Source organism: Scyliorhinus canicula, chromosome 15 (genome assembly GCF_902713615.1).
Source record: "Scyliorhinus canicula chromosome 15, sScyCan1.1, whole genome shotgun sequence".
Taxonomy (NCBI): domain Eukaryota; kingdom Metazoa; phylum Chordata; class Chondrichthyes; order Carcharhiniformes; family Scyliorhinidae; genus Scyliorhinus; species Scyliorhinus canicula.
In genome coordinates, this window is record NC_052160.1 from 8,283,961 (window position 1) to 8,304,580 (window position 20,620).

The following is a 20,620-nucleotide window of genomic DNA, read 5'->3' on the forward strand; positions in this document are numbered from 1 at the left end:
TTGGGTGAGGTTACTGGGTTATGGGGATAGGGTGGATGTGTTGAACTTGGGTAGGGTGCTCTTTCCAAGAGCCGATGCAGACTCAATGGGCAGAATGGCCTCCTCCTGCACTGTAAATTCTATGATCTATGATTATCACATTGTTGTTTGTGGGAGATTCCTGAGTTTCCTACATTCTAACAATGGCTACACTTCAAAAGGACGTTGTTGGCTGTAAATTGCTTTGCAATGTCTGGCGGTGGTACGAAGCGCCACATAATTGTCAGTCTTTCTTTCCTTCGGACGGAGTATGATGGGGAAGAATGTGAGAAAAACATTTTTTTAAATGGCGAGATGCGACTAATTGTTGGTATTGAGAGGGTGCCCTTGTATAAGGAACGCAAAGTTAATGCGTAGGCACAGCAAGGAGCTCGAAAAACAAATGGTATGTTGGCTTTTATTTCAAGGTCTTTGGACCATCAGAATAAGGAAGTCTCTTTGCAATCATAACAGGGCTGAGGTGAAATCAGACCTGGAATTGAGTGGTCAGTTTTGGTGCCACTGTACCTTGGGAAGGATATACTCGCTTTGGAAGTGGAATAATAAAAGTTCACTCGACTGGTTTCCTGGATGAGGGGGTTTTCCTATGAGGAGAGGTTGAGTAGCAGGGGCCACTTCAGACTCCGAGAAGGAGGAATTCCTTCCCTCAGAGCGTTGGAAATCTTTGTAATCGTCTACTCCAGACTCCGAAGAGCGAGTGGACTCTCGGTCATTGAGTGTGTTGAAGGCTGAGAGCGATAAACGTTTGGTCTGTCAAGGGTATGGGGACGGGGCAGGAATGTGATGAGGTTGAGGGACAGCATTATTTCAGCACAGGCTTGATCAGCCCCATGGCCTACCTTCCTCTTGTTTCTTATCTTCTTGTTCCTGTTTCCAGATGTTTTAACATTGGTCCCACAATACAGAGAAACATGCATAGAAAACAGGCAAGAGGAGGCCATTCGGCCCTTCGAGCCTGCTCTGCCATTCTTATTATCATGGCTGATCATCAATACCCTGATCCCGCCTTCCCCCTCCCCATACCCTTGATCCCTTTAGCCCCAAGAGCTGTATCCAATTCCTTCTTGAAATTACACAACGCTTTGGCCTCAAATACTTCCTGTGGGAGCGAATTCCACAGATTCACCGCTCTCTGGGTGAAGAAATTTCTCCTCACCTCAGTCCTAAAGGTTTACCCCTTATCCTCAAACTATGACCCCTAGTTCTGGACTCCCTCACCATCGGGAACGTTCTTTCTGAATCTACCCTGTCTAATCCTGTTAGAATTTTATAAGTTTCGATGAGATCCTCTTTCACTCTTCTAAACTCCAATTAATATAATCCTAACCGACTTAGTCTCTCCTCATATGACAGTCCCAGGAATCAGCCTGGTAAACCTTCGCTGCACTCCCTCCATAGCAAAGAACATCCTTCCTCAGATAAGGACAGCAGAACTGCACACTGTCTTTCACCCGGGCATCGGGGGGGGGGAATATATAAATTGAGATTCTCGGTCTTGAAAAGAGGTAATTTTAACCCGTGACCACAGAATTCCCCAGTATTACCGTTCTCTAATCCTTGTAATCAACTGATCTCTCAGTTTTCGGATAACACCTTGCTGCACAGTGCTGCAATAATTTTCAGGATCACTGTTCTCTGAGATGCACAGCACCGCGTTGGATTTTACAGCACGGAACCAGGCCATTTTTGACTGATGCTAACCGGGCCTCCTCATGTACTCTTTATTTAATCTCATTAATCTCAACCTATCAACATATCCTTCAGTACCTGTCTCTCTCCTTCGACGTCTGTGAGATCATAAGACCATAAGACTATAAGGAGCAGAATTAGGCTATTCAGCCCATCGAGTCTGCTCTGCCATTCAATCCTGACTGACATGTTTCTCATCCCCACTCTCCTGCCTTCTCCCCATAACCGCTGACCGGGGGCAGCAGCCCCAGGAACCTCCATGCAGAAAGCTGGCACTGTTGACGCGGGTTCCTATTTTAGAAAAGGTTCTAAAGGGGCTGAGAGAAAACAGTCCTGTGCAGTGTAAAAGTCGAGCGCGCAGACAAACTAGGTTCCAGGACCCCACCCAGAGCTGGGGAAACATTAATAGTAACACCAGGGTTCCCACTACCAATCACAACCCAGTGATCCATGGAAGCCATTTGGTCCATCAAGTCTGCACCGACCCTCCGAAAGAGCACTCTACCTAGGCCCACATCCCTGCCGTATCCCCATAACCCCATGCATTTGGGTAGCACGTTAGCACAGTGGCTTCACAGTGCCAGGTTCGATTCCCCGCTGGGTCACTGTCTGTGCGGAGTCTGCACGTTCTCCCCGTGTGTGCGTGGGTTTCCTCCGGGTGCTCCGATTTCCTCCCACAGTCCAAAGACCTGCAGGTTAGGTGGATTGGCCACAATAAATTGCCCTTAGTGACCCAGGAAGGGATGCCACCTCTGAGCGAACCCTTTAAGACGCACTTCATTTTCTTGAACCTAAGAAACTCTGCTATGTCACTGATCCGACTCCGATTCACCAGGAAGGCAAAGGCCAAAACGTCGGCCTCTGTCCGCCCCTGGGCTCCCGGATCCTCCGGCTCCCCAAATATTGCCACCTCTGGACCCGGAGTCACCCTCCCGTCCAGGACCTCTGACATGACAGCTGAGAATCCCTGCCAAAATCCCCTCAGCCTCGGACACGCCCAAAACATATGCACATGATTCGCAGGACATTCCCCACAATACCCACACTGTCCTCCACCTCCTCAAAGAACCTGCTCATCCAGGCCACAGTCATATGAGCCCTGAGGACCACCTTGAACTGGATCAGGCTGAGACTGGCACATGATGAGGATGCAGTCACTCACCTCAGGGCCTCCTCCCATAACCCAACTTCCAACTCCCCTCCCAACTCTTCAACTTCCTCTTCGCCTCCCCTATTGGAACCCTTCCACTCCATCAGTTCCTTATTTATTTCCAAGACCCTCCCCTCCCCGGCCCCTGTTTTTGACATCATCTTAGCCTGTAACCTCCTTAGTGGGAGGCACGAGAAGCCCGGGATCTACCTCTGGACAAAATCCCGCACTTGTAAGTACCGCAACCCCGTGCCCCCCCCGGCAACTCAAACTCTCCCTCTAGCTGCCTCCACGTCCTCAAGGTTGCCACGACCACTGGGCTTGTGGAGTACCGAGCTGGCGAGAACGGTAGAGGTGCCGTTAACAAAGCCTTCAGACTTGTGCCCTTGCTCCCATACCGACCCCTCCCTGGCCGGTGCAGACTCGATGGGCCAGGTGGCCTCCTTCTGCACTGTAAATGCTATGATTCTATAATTGATCACGGCCGATCGACCTAACCTGCACATCTTTCGAAAACACACACAGTTGGTAGGCTTAACCGTGTAGAATCATTTTCTAAAGAAGGATCACACGGGGTGATTAACCGCTCAGACCAAGATATTGTGGTACTGAAAACAGGCCGACAAGACGGAGGCCAGGAACAGAAACTGTCACATGATGGCCTGGCTGGAATCGATACTTGCTGCCTGCAAGACCACTCAAGTCAACACAAACCTGTTATTGCTGCATGGACTTTGCGAATATGTGTGCCTCTGAGAAACCTTTACCCACTGTCACCAAAAGCTCAGAGGTAAATGTAACCAGAGCAAACATGAAGATAAGCCACAGGGTGGATAAAGAGAAGATTGAATTGGCAAAAGTACTAACGTGATTCTTGAAGTTGGAAACTCTTGGCAAAGAATCATTTTGAGTCTGCCCCTATGTCAGACGGCTACGTGTGTGGCATCAGCAGCAGGTTTTATCCATGTTGTTCCGCGGGTAATTAGCTAAGAATGTAGAGAATTCCAGAGAGAATAACTGGTAAACGTATTGATGGGAGCTCTGCAAGAACAATATGGATTTGGCAATTAATAATACAACAAGAAATGGATTTTAGAAAGCTTGAAGGAGCTTAGATCAATAAGAAAACGAGGATGTGAGTGTGTTTGTTCTTGCAACCACTGCACAAAGTCTCTCTCAGATTTCTCACAGGCAACGCCAATTCTGAACATAGCATTTACAGTGCAGAAGGAGGCTATTCGGCCCATCGCGTCCGCACCGGCCCTTGGAAAAAGCACCTTCAACAGGGCAACTCTATACCTAAGCCTATACCTCCACCCTATCCCCACACCTCCACCCTATCCCCACACCTCCACCCTATCCCCACACCTCCACCCTATCCCCACACCTCCACCCTATCCCCGTAACCCCACCTATCTTTTTTTGGACATTAAGGACAATTTAGCTTGGGCAATCCACCAAACCTGCACATCTTTGGACTTTGGGAGGAAACCGGAGCACCCGGAGGAAACCCACGTAGACACGGGGAGAACGTGCAGACTCCTCACAGACAGTGACCCAAGCCGGGAATCGAACCTGGGACCCTAGAGCTGGGAAGCAATGGTGCTAGCCACTGTAGTACCGTGCTCGCTTCTTTGTATTGCACACCAGGCACATCCCTCAAACCCCTTCCACTTGGATTTGTTTATTGTCACATGTACCGAGGGACAGTGAAAAGTATTTTTCTGCAAGCAACTCTAACAGATCATTTAGTACATGAAAATAAAATAAAATAAAAAGAAAATACATAATAGGGCAACACAAGGTCCACAATGTAAATACATAGACATCAGCATCGGGTGAAGCATAAAGGTGTTTAGTATTCATCAGGTCAGTCCATAAGAGGGTCATTCAGGAATCTGGTAACAGCGGGGAAGACGCTGTTTTTGAATCTGTTCGTGCGTGTTCCCAGACTTCTGTATCTCCTGCCCAATGGAAGAAGTTGGAAGAGTGAGTAAGCCGGGTGGGAGCGGTCTTTGATTATGCTGCTCACTTTCCCCAGGCAGCGGGAGGCGGAGATAGAGTCAATGGATATGAGGCAGGTTTGTGTGATGGACTGGACTGTGTTCACGACTCTCTGAAGTTTCTTGTAGTCTTGGGCTGAGCAGTTGCCATACCAGGCTGTGATGCAGCCCGATAGGATGCTTTCTATAGTGCATCTGTAAAAGTTGGTAAGGGTTAATGTGGACATGCCGAGTTTCCTGAGGGAGTATAGGCGCTGCTGTGCTTTCTTGGTGATAGCGTCGACGTGGGTGGACCAGGACAGATTTTTGGTGATGTGCACACCTAGGAATTTGAAGCTATCAACCATCTCCACCTCGGCCCCGTTGATGCACAGTACTTTGCTTCCTGAAGTGAATGACCAGCTCTTTAGTTTTGCTGGCATTAAGGGAGAGATTGTTGGGGCTGGTTTAGCTCACTGGGCTAAATCGCTGGCTTTTCAAGCAGGCCAGCAGCACGGTTCGATTCCCGTACCAGCCTCCCCGAACAGGCGCCGGAATGTGGCGACTAGGGGCTTTTCACAGTAACTTCATTGAAGCCGACTCGTGACAATAAGCCATTTTCATTTTCATTTCATTTTCAGCTCTTTAGTTTTGCTGACATTGAGGGAGAGATTGTTGTCGCTGCACCACTTGGTCAATACATATTCAAATAATAGGTGTAGCCATGTGCTGTTTAATGTTTTATTCACCATTAAAACAACAAATTCTTCTTCACCTTCGCTATGGGACAGCCTAACCTAATGGAGCTGGAAATTCCGACTGGACTTCTTGCGCATTGTGAAGAATTGTTGAAAATGGAAATCGCTTATCGAGTAGGCTTCAATGAAGTTACTGTGAAAAGCCCCTAGTCGCCACATTCCGGCGCCTGTCCGGGGAGGCCGGTACGGGAATCGAACCGTGCTGCTGGCGTGCTTGGTCTGCTTTAAAAGCCAGCGATTTAGCTCAATGAGCTAAACCAATTGTTTGATGGGCTTGATGGTATTTAAGGGCAGCACGGTAGAATTGTGGATAGCACAATCGCTTCACAGCTCCAGGGTCCCAGGTTCGATTCCGGCTTGGGTCACTGTCTGTGCGGAGTCTGCACATCCTCCCCGTGTGTGCGTGGGTTTCCTCCGGGTACTCCGGTTTCCTCCCACAGTCCAAAGATGTGCAGGTTAGGTGGATTGGCCATGATAAATTGCCCTCAGTGTCCAAAATTGCCCTTAGTGTTGGGTGGGGTTACTGGGTTATGGGGATAGGGTGGAGGTGTTGACCTTGGGTAGGGTGCTCTTTCCAAGAGCCAGTGCAGACTCGATGGGCCGAATGGCCTCCTTCTGCACTGTAAATTCCATGTATTCTCTGCTTTGTGAGTGGACTGTGAAATGATGAATCACGTATTTATATTTCCCAAGTATTGGCAAACGTTGCAAATTTAATCATGGGATGTTACCATTGCTGTCAAGGTCATCCATAATTTACCTGTAAAGGTGTTGGTGAACCACCAGGAACCAGCTGCAGTCTGGAGAATCTGTATTCCCAAGGCACTGTTAGATAGGGAGTTACTGATGCAGTGATGTTAAAGGAAGGGTGATAGGTTTCTCGGTCAATTTGGGGTTTGACTTAGAGGGAAACTTGCAGGAGGTGGATTGTGTGTACTGCTCTTCCCCTTCCTGTTGGTAGAGGTCCTGGGCTTACAAGGTGCTGTGACAATACTATGAAATCAAAAGAAATTGGAGCAGAAGTAGACCATTCGGCCCTTTGAACTTAACTTGATCATTCAATGAGATCATGGTTGATCTGTGGGGTAGAGAATTCCAAAGGCCAATGATCCTCCGAGGGAAGAAATTTCTCCTCACCTCCAGTTTGAATGGGAGACCCTTATTTTTAAACTGTGCTCCTTCGTTCTAGATTCCCGCACGAGGAGTAACATCCTCTTTTGGGGCTGGTTTAGCACACTAGGTTAAATCGCTGGTTTTGAAAGCAGACCAAGGCAGGCCAGCAACACGGTTCAATTCCCGTACCAGCCTCCCCGAACAGGCACCGGAATGTGGCAACTAGGGACTTTTCACAGTAACTTTATTTGAAGCCGACTTGTGACAATACGTGCTTATTATTATTAATTACTTGCTGTACCTGCTAACTGATGATTCATGTACAAGGACACCCAGATCCCTCTGCATTTAGCAGGCTCTCTCCATTTTGACAATTCTCTGCTTTTCCAATTTTCCTGCCAAAGTGGACAACCTTCATCTTCCCACATTATACTCCATTTGTCAATTTTTAAGCACTCCACCCATCTATATCATTTTGCAGACTCTTTGTATCCTCCTTACAGCTTGCTCTCTTACCTATCTTTGTATCAACAGCAAATCTGGCTACAGTATGATTGATTTCTCCATCCAAGCCATTAGCGTAGATTGTAAATAGTTGACGCCCAGAACTGATTCCTGTGACATTCCATTTGTCAGTTTGCCTCCCTAAAAATGAATAACCCGATTCTGTTTTTTGATAGTTAGCCATTCCTCTATCCATGCCAATATACTCCCTATATTATGAACTCTTATCCTGTGTAGTAACTTTTTATGTACTGCCTTATTGAATGTCTTTTGCAAATCCAAGTGCATTACATCGACAGGGTCCCCTTTATCCATCCTCCTTGTTACATCCTTAAAGAACTTCAATGAATTTGTCAAACATAATTTCTCTTTCACAACACCATGTTGACCCTGCTTTTATTATTCCTTCATGGGATGTGGGTGTCACTGGCTGGGCCAGCATCTATTGCCCATCCCTGAGGGCAATTAAGAGTCAACCACGTTGCTATATGTCTGGAGTCACATGTAGGCCAGACCAGGGAAGGACAACAGATTTTCCTTCCCTAAAGGACATTAGTGAACTGGATGTTTTTTATGACAATCGACAATGGCTTCATGGTTAACGTTAAACTTTTAATTCCAGATTTCTATTGAATTCAAATTTCACCATCTGTCATAGTGTCACGGGATTCAAACCCAGGTTTTCAGACTCTGGGTCTGTGGAATACTAGTCCAGCGACAATACCACTACGCCACTGCTTTTCTAAATGTCAAACCACTACATTCCTTCATGGATTCTAGCATCTTCCCAATGGCAAAAGCTAGACGAACTGGCCTGTAGTTTCCTGCTTTCTGTCACTTCTTTCTTTAATAGAGTTGTGTCTTGGGTTTTCCAATCCGCTGGGGCGTTTTCAGAATCTGTAAAATTTTGAAACATTCCAATCCGCTATCTCTGCAAACACCAAGAAAGCACAACAGCGCCTGTACTTCCTCAGGAAACTAAGGAAATTCGGCATGTCCACATTAACCCGTACCAACTTTTACAGATGCACCATAGAAAGCATCCTATCTGGCTGCATCACAGCCTGGTATGGCAACTGCTCAGCCCAGGACCGCAAGAAACTTCAGAGAGTCGTGAACACCGCCCAGTCCATCACACGAACCTGCCTCCCATCCATTGAATCCATCTACACCTCCCGCTGCCTGGGGAAAGCGGGCAGCATAATCAAATACCCCTCCCACCCGGCTTACTCACTCTTCCAATTTCTTCCATCGGGCAGGAGATACAGAAGTCTGAGAACCGGCACAGACTCAAAAACAGCTTCTTCCCCGCTGTTACCAGATTCCTAAACGATCCTCTTATGGACTGACCTTATTAACACTACACCCTGTATGCTTCATCCAATGCCGGTGCTTATGTAGTTACATTGTGTACCTTGTGTTGCCCTATTATGTATTTTCTATTATTTCCTTTTCTTTTCATGTACTTAATGATCTGTTGAGCTGCTCACAGAAAAATACTTTCCACTGTACCTCGGTACACATGACAATAAACAAATCCAATCCAATCCAATTTAAGACCTTGGGATGCAGACCATCAGATCCAGGGGACCTGACAGCCTTTAGTCCCATAAGTTTTCCGAGTACTTTTTCTCGAGTGGTAGTGATTGTTTTAAGTTTCTCCCTCCCTTCTGCCCCTTGATTTTTTTCTACTGTTCCTGAGATACTTTCTGTGTCTTTTACTGTGAAGACAGATACAAAATACACAAAGTCTCTGCCATTTACTTGTTTCACCTTATCAATCCTTTACCTGTTCATCCTCTGAAGGACAAATGCTCACTTTGCAAATATTTAACAAGGAAAAGTGTAGTTGGAAGCTTTTATCGTCTGGTTTTATACAAAAGATTTGAAAGACTCCATCACAACCCAGATGTCAAAGTGCCAAAAGTTCTCAAAAGGGGGAAGGCGTGTTCTTTCTGACCTGGAGCTGAAAAGTTTGAAGTAACTAGCAGTCTACAGACTTCACTTACCTGGGATGATTTTATACGGCCATGAAGGAGCCCACACCCGGTAGTTCAAAGAAACTTTGTTTATTTACAATCAGTTTATTTGCAATAACTATTATATACATCACATGATAGATCCCAACTGGGTCCCAACTGGCTGGCTTTATATACCCTACAACTCAACATTGTTTAGAGGTCCCCCACCCAGGGGAGCTCATATTCTGCAAGGTTCCCATGGAAGTTAATTGTTCTCACCCCGTAAGATCCTTGTGGGTTATGACAGATGAGAAATTCCAACTTTTACAGATGCACCATAGAAAGCATCCTATCTGGCTGCATCACAGCCTGGTAAGGCAACTGCTCGGCCCAGGACCGCAAGAAACTTCAGAGAGTCGTGAATACCGCCCAGTCCATCACACGAACCTGCCTCCCATCCATTGACTCTGTCTACACCTCCCGCTGCCGGGGGAAAGTGGGCAGCATAATCAAAGACCCCTCCCACCCGGCTTATTCGCTCTTCCAATTTCTTCCATCGGGGAGGAGATACAAAAGTCCGAGAACTCGCACAAACAGATTCAAAACAGCTTCTTCCCCACTGTTACCAGACTCCTGAATCATAGAATTTACAGTTCAGAAGGAGGCCATTGGGCCCATCGAGTCTGCACCAGAATGACCAACCCACCTAACCCTACACCTCCATCCCATCCCCACAACTCAGTAACCCCACCTCATCTTTTTGAACACTGGGCAATTTATCATGGCTAATCCTCCTAACCTGCACGTCTTTGGACTGTGGGAGGAAACCGGAGCACTCGGAGGAAACCCACGCAGACACGGGGAGAACGTGCAGACTCCGCACAGACAGTGACCAAAGCCGGGAATCGAATCTGGGACCCTGGAGCTGTGAAGCTACTGTGCTAACCACTGTGCTACCCCGCTGCCCTACCGTGACCCTCTCATGGACTGATCTGATCTCTACACACATGTTACCTACTGAGCAGTACTATACTCCTGCCTGCTTCACCCAATGACTGTGTCTATGTATTTACATTGTGTATTTTATGTTTCCCCATTATGTATTTTCTTTTCCTGTACGGAATGATCTGTCTGAGCTGCACACAGAACAATACTTTTCACTGTGCCTCAGTACACATGACAATAAAGCAATCCAAATTCCAATTCCCACTTTTTTGATGAGGGAATTCTCCCCTTTGCCTTCCCCTCTCCATGGTCCTATATTTCCCTTTGCATGAAAATAAATCCAGCAAGGTCATGTTCTGTTGTTAGGGTGGACTTAGCATTACTGGCACTCGCACTTTGGTGATTTGATGTAACTGTATCGGTTCACAGTCTTGACGTTATTCGGAGGTAAACAAAGGGAAAACTCATATTTCTACCCACTCGAAATTGAATCATTCCATCCGTTTGAAGTGACCTAGAGCATTTGCATCTCACTACAGATCATTAAAAAGTGCAGTAATTCTCTGGCTTTTAAAGCAGACCAAGCAGGCCAGCAGCACGGTTCAATTCCTGTACCAGCCTCCCCGAACAGGCGCCGGAGTGGCGACTAGGGGCTTTTCACAGTAACTTCATTGAAGCCTACTCGTGACAATAAGCGACTTTCATTTCATTTCATTTCATAATTGCCCGCTACAGTGACCATGTTGCTTTGCGCTGTAATGTGTACATAGAACATAGAATTTACAGTGCGGAAGGAGGCCATTCGGCCCATCGAGTCTGCACCGACTCTTGGAAAGAGCACCCTACCCCCTACCCAAGGTCAACACCTCCACCCTATCCCCATAACTCAGTAACCTCACCTAACACTAAGGGCAATTTTGGACACTTAAGGGCAATTTATCATGGCCAATCCACCTAACCTGCACATCTTTGGACTGTGGGTGGAAACCGGAGCACCCGGAGGAAACCCACGCAGACACGGGGAGGACGTGCAGACTCCGCACAGACAGTGACCCAAGCCGGAATCGAACCTGGGACCCTGGAGCTGTGAAGCGATTGTGCTATCCACAATGCTACCGTGCTGCCCCACCTGCTCCCCTCCCTGCTTCTCCACATCCTCGCCTGATACCTATTTAGAACACTCCTTCATGGGGAGTAGCTGACTGGCAGCCTTCGAGAGATGGATGAGGTTAGCAGCTATAAATTGCAGCCCAGGTGCTCTGCTTTTTGCAGAACTGAGGTCTTTCTCTGTGGAGGCGTAGATGTACATTGGGCTGTTTTTTATGGCAGGGTCGGGGAGAGGGAGTTGAACTGCTGGCTGGAGATCTGATAGACCCAGCATAGCGGAGCAACAAAGGCCACTGGTAAGTAATGGTGGGAGGGGGTTTCATGTGAAATGAAATGAAAAAATTAAAATCGCTTATTGTCACAAGTAGGCTTCAATGAAGTTACTGTGAAAAGCCCCTAGTCGCCACATTCCGGCGCCTGTCCGGGGAAGCTGGTACGGGAATTGAACCGTGCTGCTGGCCTGCCTTGGGCTGCTTTAAAAGCCAGCGATTTAGCCCAGTGAGCTAAACCAGGGATGGGGTTGGCTCTGACCCCCCCCCCGCGGATGCTGTCTCCTTTGATCAGGTACTGCCTGCCCACCACTTTGTTTGACAATGGAATGAGGAATGAGTCATTAATTGCCAAGGGCTTCATGGTGGCAGGCAGTAAGTCCGAACACAGGCCTTTCAGCCCCTGGCTTAATTCGGGCACGGGCTAGAAGGCAGTGGGCTACAAGCACCGCGCCATCCCGTCCAGTTATTTAATGGGCCTCCCCACCTCCAAACGGGGCGCGAGAGACCGCGAAATGCCACCCATCGTCTCTGACACTCAACTCTCCGCTACTTTCAGGCCAGACTGAAACTAATTGTCTCCCCCTGCCATGCTGAGGAGTGGGCTCTGTGCAGAATAATTGTCTCCCCCTGCCATGCTGAGGAGTGGGCTCTGTGCAGAATAATTGTCTCCCCCTGCCATGCTGAGGAGTGGGCTCTGTGCAGAATCACAGTCCTCCACCATTCACTGCTGTGTTTAGTAGTGAAATAATGTGATGCTCTTAATGTCATTCTGCTCCTGTGACTACCTGAGCATTTCGCGTGACTCTGTTTTCTCATATTTTGGGACACTAATGCTTTGACATGGGTAGAGTGGACACATTGAATGTAACTGCATGTTATTAATAGCTGTGTAATGTCTAGCAACCATTGACGAGGTTTGGGTCTATGCTGAAGGTCACAATGGCAAAGCTACATGGCCATATTGGTTAAACAACAGCCTGAATACTTATGAAGAATGTGTGAATTGGTGATGAATAGGAAACCTCAATTGCACATTGTTGGTCTTACCCAGTAGGAAGGATCGACCCAATACTCTGGGCCTCTTCCCCGTGTTGGATGGGAACCTCCGTGGGCAGCAAGTTGGTCGCATCACTCCCGGCTCTGACAACTGGCATCTGAGCGATCTCAGTCAGCCCCCATCGAACTGTAGCCTCAAGGTGAGTGAGCCTGGGGCACACCAGAAACTGGGCCCTCACCCCGAACAGAAAACTCTGTGCAGTTAGGGACAGAAAATGGCATGGCTTTATTGTTTTAACATTTCCACCTTTTAGCTCTGTGCCTGTTGTGGGATTGTCCGTGTTGTGGACAACATTTATGTTCATAGAAATGACAGGAGGGACTGTGAGCTGTGTGGCGAGTTAGCATTTCCGTGTTTCCATTTTAAGTTCTATAGTGGCCCATGATCATTGAACGTTGTACAATCTTAATAGATGACTACAGCCAATGCAATGCATTTTTCACCTCCGTATTGTCCAATAACTCTGAAATGGCATTTATGTGACAGCTATCTATATATCTCCCACATACATTCCTCTGTAACTACAAGATGCATACTCGTCTGGTCAATGGGGGTGGGTAGGAGAGTGGGGGTGCTTCAGTATCGAGAGGGAAGGCAGGGGTGGAATTCCTGTCACCTTCCTGACTCCCTGAGATTCAGTCACTGACTGGGAAGGTTGAGGGCGGCTATCCATCCCACGGGCCAATTGAGACCCTTTAATTGGCCAACCAATGTTTAATTGAAATATCTATAGGTGGAGTTCCCCATCTTTCTACTGGGCAATCTGTCTTGTTATCTGAAATCCCCATCCCTCCACTGGAAATCATAGAATTTACAGTGCAGAAGGAGGCCATTCGGCCCATCGAGGCTGCACCAACCCTTGGACAGACCCTACTTAAGCCCACGCCTCCAGCCTAACTCCATAACCCAGTAACCCCACCTAACCTTTTGGTCACCAAGGGCAATTTATCTCGGCCAATCCACCTAACCTGCACATCTTTGGACAGTGGGAGGAAACCGGAGCACCCGGAGGAAACGCAGGCAGACAGGGGAGAACGTGCAAACTCCGCACAGGCAGTCATCCGAGGCCTTTATTGAACCTGGGACCTTGGGAGCTGTGAGGCAGCAGTGCTAGCCACTGTGCCACTCTTGAAATCTTGAATTTCCTTTTGGTCTGGAGGGGGAGTCTGTCTGCAGTGTCTCTGTGACTGGGTAATCTGAGAAGGCATCTGCCTTTGATGCCTAATTCCCTTGTGGTGCACATGTGTAGTGTCCCAATTCTCTTAGTCTAGCAGAGCAAGCACCCCTGTTTTCATTCGACCCCCTTCTTTAATGAACATCCCTCCTTGGTGCCACCTCAACGTCCGATCCAACAGTGAGAAAGGGTAAAATCTGGATAGTTTCTTTCTCTGCTACTCTGTGAACGGCAGGGTGAAATTTGATTTTGGCATTTTTCAATCTGTCCGATTTCCTCCCTCGTTAATGCACCGTCATATTTCAGCCCTCGTGTTTTAGACATTAACATCTTCATGAGATAATCTGTTCAAACCTGAATTTAACATCGCGCAATGAAATGATTTCAATGCAACTTTAAACAAGAGCTAAAGATGAGCAAAATAGCACGGATGCTGGAATCTAGAACAAGAACAGTCCAAAGATGTGCAGGTTAGGTGGATTGGCCATGCTAAATTGCCCGTAGTGTCCTAAAAAGTAAGGTTGGGGGGGGGGGGTTGTTGGGTTACGGGTATAGGGTGGATATGTGGGTTGAGTAGGGTGATCATTGCTCGGCACAACATCGAGGGCCGAAGGACCTGTTCTGTGCTGTACTGTTCTATGTTCTATAAGCAGCTGGAAAAACCCAACAGGGGGCTATCAGGAGAGAAACAGACTTAATGTTTTGAGTCATGGACCCTTCGTCAGGACTGAAGGGAGGAAGAAAGAATGTGTTGGAACTGTAGAAACTGCAACAAAACATAGCAACTTTAAGAACAAAAAATGGCCTGGTGTGTAGGGTGGCTTGCTGGTTACATTGAGGCAATGCATGGAGGGGATATTTTTTTTTAAAGGAGGGGGGATTTAAGATGGAGGTGAAAGGTCAAAATCTAAACAATAGTTATCACAGAAACTAATTCTGAGTTTGATTCTCTCCAAAGCCAGTTGGGTTCTTTTGTTCGTCATTAACATTGTTCCATAAGTGTTGACAATGATAATGTCAGAGTTTCAAACAAGGTCTTTTTCTTTAGACTTTTTATTTAGACCTTTCTGGGAAGGAATCGATTATAATTCATTTTATAAAAAGAAAAATGAAGATTTAGTTAAATTATTTACAATGCCTGGATTACCGATTAATGTTATCGCGGGGCCAAAATTTATCTGCTGTTCTCTGCCGCCAAGACCAGAAACGTCACCTAGATGTTGACGTCACCGAGTCCGGGTCCTGTGTGGAGATTTCTACTTCAGGCACAAACAAAGACACCTGAATGAGAGGGTTGAGGTTGAGGCAGATACTTCCTGTGTTGGGAGTTCTCACACCCTGGGCCTCGGGGTAAAGTTGGAGGCTGGGTGACTCGAGTGGGAAGAGGTGTACTGGCCTCCTGCAAAGTGGAAGTGGACTCCAGTGCAGGGGTCAGACAGGGGTCGGGCATGGAGTTCAGGCTTGATTATAGCCTGGGCCTTGAAGGTGGAACAAAGAACCATACAGCACAGGAACGGGCCCTTCGGCCCTTCCAAGCCTGTACCGGTAATGATACCATCCTTAGCCAAAGCCCTCAGCACTTCCTTGTGCCGTATCCCTCTATACCCATCCTATCCATGTGTTTGTCAAGATGCCATTTGAACGGCGTTAACGTATCTGCTTCCATAACCTCCCCCGGCAACGTGTTCCAGGCACTCACCACCCTCTGCGGTAAAATCCTGCCTCGCATGCTTCCTCTAAGCTTTGCCTCACTGAACTTAAACCTATGCCCCATGCTGACTGACCCTTCCACCCAGGGAAAGAGTGCCTGCCCATCCACTCTATCCATGCCCCATATAATCTTGTACACCTCTGTCAGGCTGTCCCTCAACCTCCGACGTTCTGATGAAAACAGTCCGAGTCTGTTCAACCTCTCCGCATAGCTACCGCCCTCCAGACCAGGCAACATCCTGGTAAACCTCCTCTGCACCCTCTCCAAAGCCTCCACGTCCTTCTGGTAGTGTGGCGACCAGAATTGTGCGCAATATTCCAAGTGCGGTCTTAGAAAGGTTCTATACAACTGCAGCATGACTTGCCAGTGTTTAAGGGCTTTTTTTAAAAAATGGAACTGCTTTCACTTTACACTATTTATGAGAGGGAGGCCAACAACAATTACACCTTGCTGACAACTAAATCTGGTATATGTCCACTCCACAGCTTGTGCTAGTGGAATAGATGCTATGACAGCCATGTGTCATGGGAATGCTTGTTACCATTAGATGCTTATTACTTAATATATTGGTATTTTAGCTTCAAACCCCTGTTAGCCAATTATTAAGTTACCATTCCTAACTGGTACCTGCTCTAGGCGACAGGCTTGAGGTACTTTTTGTTTAATATCTGGAGATAGGTTGAGCGTCAGATTAACCCTGAGCCTGCTGATCACATTGTCATTTATCATAATGAAGGTGGAACTGAGTTAGACTCATGATTGTGAACTCTCTCTTGTCTTGTGTCAGGATGATACCTCGGAGTCTGGGCAATCATCTGCTGCTGCCACCCCAAGTACCACAGGGACCAAGTCCAACACCCCAACATCATCTGTACCTTCTGCAGCGGTCACTCCGCTCAATGAAGTAGTTAATCCAATCTACAGCGGGGACAACAAGATCAAGAACCAGCGAAAGCGGGTGAAAGGTAATAGCAGAAACATGGAAGTCCAGGTCACCCAGGAGATGAGGAACGTCAGCATAGGTGAGAGATTGCTCCTGTTGCCTCATTTATCCCTGCCCATTGAATTGAGGATTGTCGGTGCTGGGCACAGGAACGTTTCCCAGTGTGAAACCCACTTGTCGTGCCCAAGATCACAAGTTCAGGGTGGGCTGAATTTGGGCACAGGGCGAGCTAGCCTCATCGTACCCTCCTGTGTTAAGTTACTGTCTGGTAATAGCTCCTTGAAACGGGTGGAGCAGTGGTTAGCACTGCTGTCTCACAGCGCCACGGACCCGGGTTTATTTCTGGCCTTGGGTCACCGGAGTCGGCACATTTTCTCCGTATCTGCGCGGGTTCCCTCCGGGTGCTCCGGTTTCCTCCCACAGTCCAAAGATGAGCAGGTTAGGTGGACTGGCCTTGCTAAATTGCCCTATAGTGCCAAAAGGTTAGGTGGGGTTATGAGGTTACAGAGATAGGGCGGAGGAGTGGGCCTGGGTAGGGTGCTCTTTCAAAGCATCAGTGCAGATTCAATGGGCCGAATGGCCTCCTTTTGCAGTGGAGGGATTCTATGATACTATAAACACTACGACTATATTTCTGCCCACTATTTACTCATATACACACACCCATACACATATTACATATTTAAATCCATTGATTAAATGAGGATGTTACTTTCTTTCACCAATTATAATATAACACTCTATTGTATTATAACTTAATACAAAATGTGACAATCATCTGATCAGTATATTACCAGGATATAGTTACCCTAGGGTGCCACTTTTAAATTGTGAAATGCTGACACTCCTCACTGGAACACTGACATTGTTTATTACTAATAGAATCCATACCTTTTTGTGACCTACTTTGCGTTTATATCCTCACCTTACCAGGGGCTGGTTTAGCACAGTGGGCTAAATAGCTGGCTTGTAATGCAGAACAAGGCAGCAGCGCGAGTTCAATTCCCGTACCGGCCTCCCCGAACAGGCGCCGGAATGTGGCGACTAGGTAACTTCATTGAAGCCGACTTGTGACAATAAGTGATTATTATTATTATTATTACCTATACCACAGCCTGATATATTCTATGTTTTAATGTTTAAACCTTGCGTTTATTCGTGGGTGAATACTCAATGGAATGAGATTTAAATTTGTCGGGGGTGCAAAATGGGTGATTGTGGATCGCCTGTGTATAGCGCACCTCGCACAATTTAACTTTTCATTAACCCCCAATGTGTTTGACGCTATTTAAATTGGTTCCTTGTTACAATAACTGGGATAAAATGCCAAAAGCCAGATTGTCGTGTTAACGTATTCGGCGTCATTTAGTGATAATCTCAAGTCTTGTAACTCTCTGCCATATAACTCACTGTGTGATATACCACTTCTTTCAATATACCACCCAGATGCACCCTGCCTGCCATATCAGTAAGTAATTCTTCAGTCTAACGCTCTCTGATATCCCGTGGCTTTCTTAGTTCAGCATTATTTCACAGAACATTGATGGTCAGTAGTTTAACAGTTCACCTTCGCCGTGAAATTAATTGCCTCCTTGAAATCATTTTCAGGAATGGGAAGTAGTGACGAGTTGTCTGATCTTCAGGAGATTATTGATTCAACCCCAGAACTTGATATGTGTCAGGATCCACGCTTTGAAGGACGCGGAGGCAACAGGTAGTCTCTCAGTTCGAAACCTTTTAGTAATGGACAGTGCCAGTTGAGGGGGGGGGGGGGGATGTGTTAGGATAATGGGGTTGAGTTCCCTCGCCCGCCGTCTGACTGCTGAAGCCAGGAACAAATGGATGGAGATCTACTGTACTCGGCCTTCTGCCTTTACCATATTCCAGCGGTTCTAGTCTTTCCTCCAAGGGTCCATATTGCTACAGTAATGACGAGGCATAGGGGGCGGGATTTTTCGCCCCGCCAGTTTTGTAACAAAGCCAGCCCCCGCCGTCAGCGGGATCCTCCTTCCCACCAGGCGGCCAATGGGGTTTCCCATTGTGGGTACCGTCACGCCGTGTGGGTGCGCTGCCGGTGAATCGGAGGATCCCGCTGACGGAGAATCCAGCCCAGGGTGTTTCCATCCTACGATTCAAATTCCTGGTGTCGTGTCCCAGGGCGCTCGGAAAGAAGTCACCCCAAGAGGTTGGCAGTGGACCTTGCACAGGAATGCACCAGAGTCCGTGCGTTCCCGTTGTTCCGTTTGTTCCCCGGGACTTTCCAGATTTCTGGGCCTCGGAGCCACCTGGGGCTCAGCAGCCAGGTGATCTTGAGGTTGGTGGACAGGAATCGGCGGTGGTTCACTCAGGCCAACCAGGGTTGATGAAGACCCTCCCAGACTTAGGCTCTGCCCTCAGGATGCAGCTGGGCTGTATTTCTGATCATCTCTTGGCAGGACAGGAACAGCATATTCCGTCTGGAGTTCCCCATGCCCAAACTGTGAGGGTAGAGGATGGCCAATGTACAGTTGAATAAAAAAGATGACATTTGCCTGGCTACAGATGTTGTTCTGTTACCATTGACTCTCAGTGCAACTTCACGACAAAGGCGTTGACAGTCCCTTCAATCAGTAAAGGAATCAATGCTTTAATCAATACTTACCCCCCAATCTCTGGTGCTTGTATTTAAACCCAGCCCAACAAATGGGGATGAAAGTCACCCTCCTCTGATGGGGTGAGTTGAGATAACAGCTTAGAACACTCCACTTACTCTGTGATAAGTTCCATTCTAGGTCGTCATTTTCATTCATCTTTCCCATGATCTATTGTGAACTTGATTAATGAGTTTCTACACCCCAAAATATTGGGGTCCATGTTTTTCCAGCCACCTCCGGATACACACTTGTGGTGTGTGCCATACGTGGTATAATATTTTAGCCCAGTTTTCCTTTTTAGAGTTGGTGATTGACCTGCTATGATTTTCTCCCGTATTTTCTTCGAGAATTTCGCTGTCTTGGTTCCTGCAATTACTTTCCTTCATTTTCTCCCCCTCACCATGCCATTCCTCAGGGGCAGCACGGTAGCACAAATGGATAGCACTGTGGCCTCACAGAGCCAGGGTCCCAGGTTCGATTCCCCGCTGGATCACTGTCTGTGCGGAGTCTGCACGTTCTCCCCGTGTCTACATGGGTTTCCTCCGGGTGCTCCCGTTTCCTCCCACAGTCCAAAGTCGTGCAGGTTAGGTGGATTGGCCATGATAAATTGCCCTTGGTGACCAAAAAAAAAGGTTAGATGGGGTTATTTGGTTACGGGGATAGGGCGGAAGTGAGGGCTTAAGTGGGTCGGTGCAGACTCGATGGGCCAAATGCCCTCCTTCTGCACTGTATGTTCTATGTTCTCACCCTCAATATTTTCAAATATCCCTTCCTCGGCGCAGCCCACTCATCCAAACTCCGAGAAAGGGTTAGCCCTGACTGCCATGGCCATCAGTCTTATTCTGTGGTTAGTAACAAAGTGTTTGATGTGAGATTTGGGATCTCCTTGGTACGAGTGGCTCATGGCCCTCTGTCAATTTCGGTTGAATCTCAGAGCAGCATGGCTTGCGAGCGCACTAACATCCTGCACCGCCAAGCAGTAGCCTGTGATTAATTATCTGCGATTATAAAGCGTGAGCCCACATGGGTAAAATATCTACCAGGCGCTTTGGGTTTGATGTTTCGGCCGACCCACCGTTTGCCGCTGTGAGCTTCCTCTTCCGTATTTTACCAATGAGGTAGTTACCATGTCACCGTGGTTACCTTTACAATCAGCCTCATTCTCACATTCAGCAATTTATCCACACGTGGATCGATAAAATGAAACCGTTTATAAAAAAAAAAAAGATCTAGTCACAGAAATAGCGTAGGTGATGGGGAGAGTTGGTTTCCCGACGGCGCGGGGTTGGCCACAATGGGAATCCCCATTGGCCGGCTGCGGGAACGGAGAATCCCGGTGCCGATGGGGGCGCGGCGGCGCCGGAAAACGGGGCTGGTGGACCGGCCAATCCCGACCCGGGTGTAGCAACCTTGCACAGAAAGGTAACGTGGATGTTGGCAATGGCAGCCGTGTGTGATAACGTGCCCACTCGGCACAATATGGTGGGTTTCCGTGCGCTGCTTGGCTCAGGACCCTGGGTCGGGTGTGTAAGTCTGCTGTGTAAGGCTAATTTCCTGTACTAATCCGACTGTTGTAAATTGG

The 20,620-nt window shown here is 47.6% G+C and overlaps 1 protein-coding gene across 1 annotated transcript in view; it reads left to right on the forward strand.

The window, feature by feature from the left end:
• Positions 1-20,620, forward strand: part of mapk8ip3 (mitogen-activated protein kinase 8 interacting protein 3) — a 212,436-nt gene that overhangs the window by 85,054 nt on the left and 106,762 nt on the right. Inside the window, exons 6-8 of the mRNA XM_038820875.1 lie at positions 12,572-12,716; positions 16,250-16,484; positions 18,014-18,119. Coding sequence (XP_038676803.1) covers positions 12,572-12,716; positions 16,250-16,484; positions 18,014-18,119 — 486 coding nt within the window. The remainder of the gene's footprint in view (positions 1-12,571; positions 12,717-16,249; positions 16,485-18,013; positions 18,120-20,620) is intronic.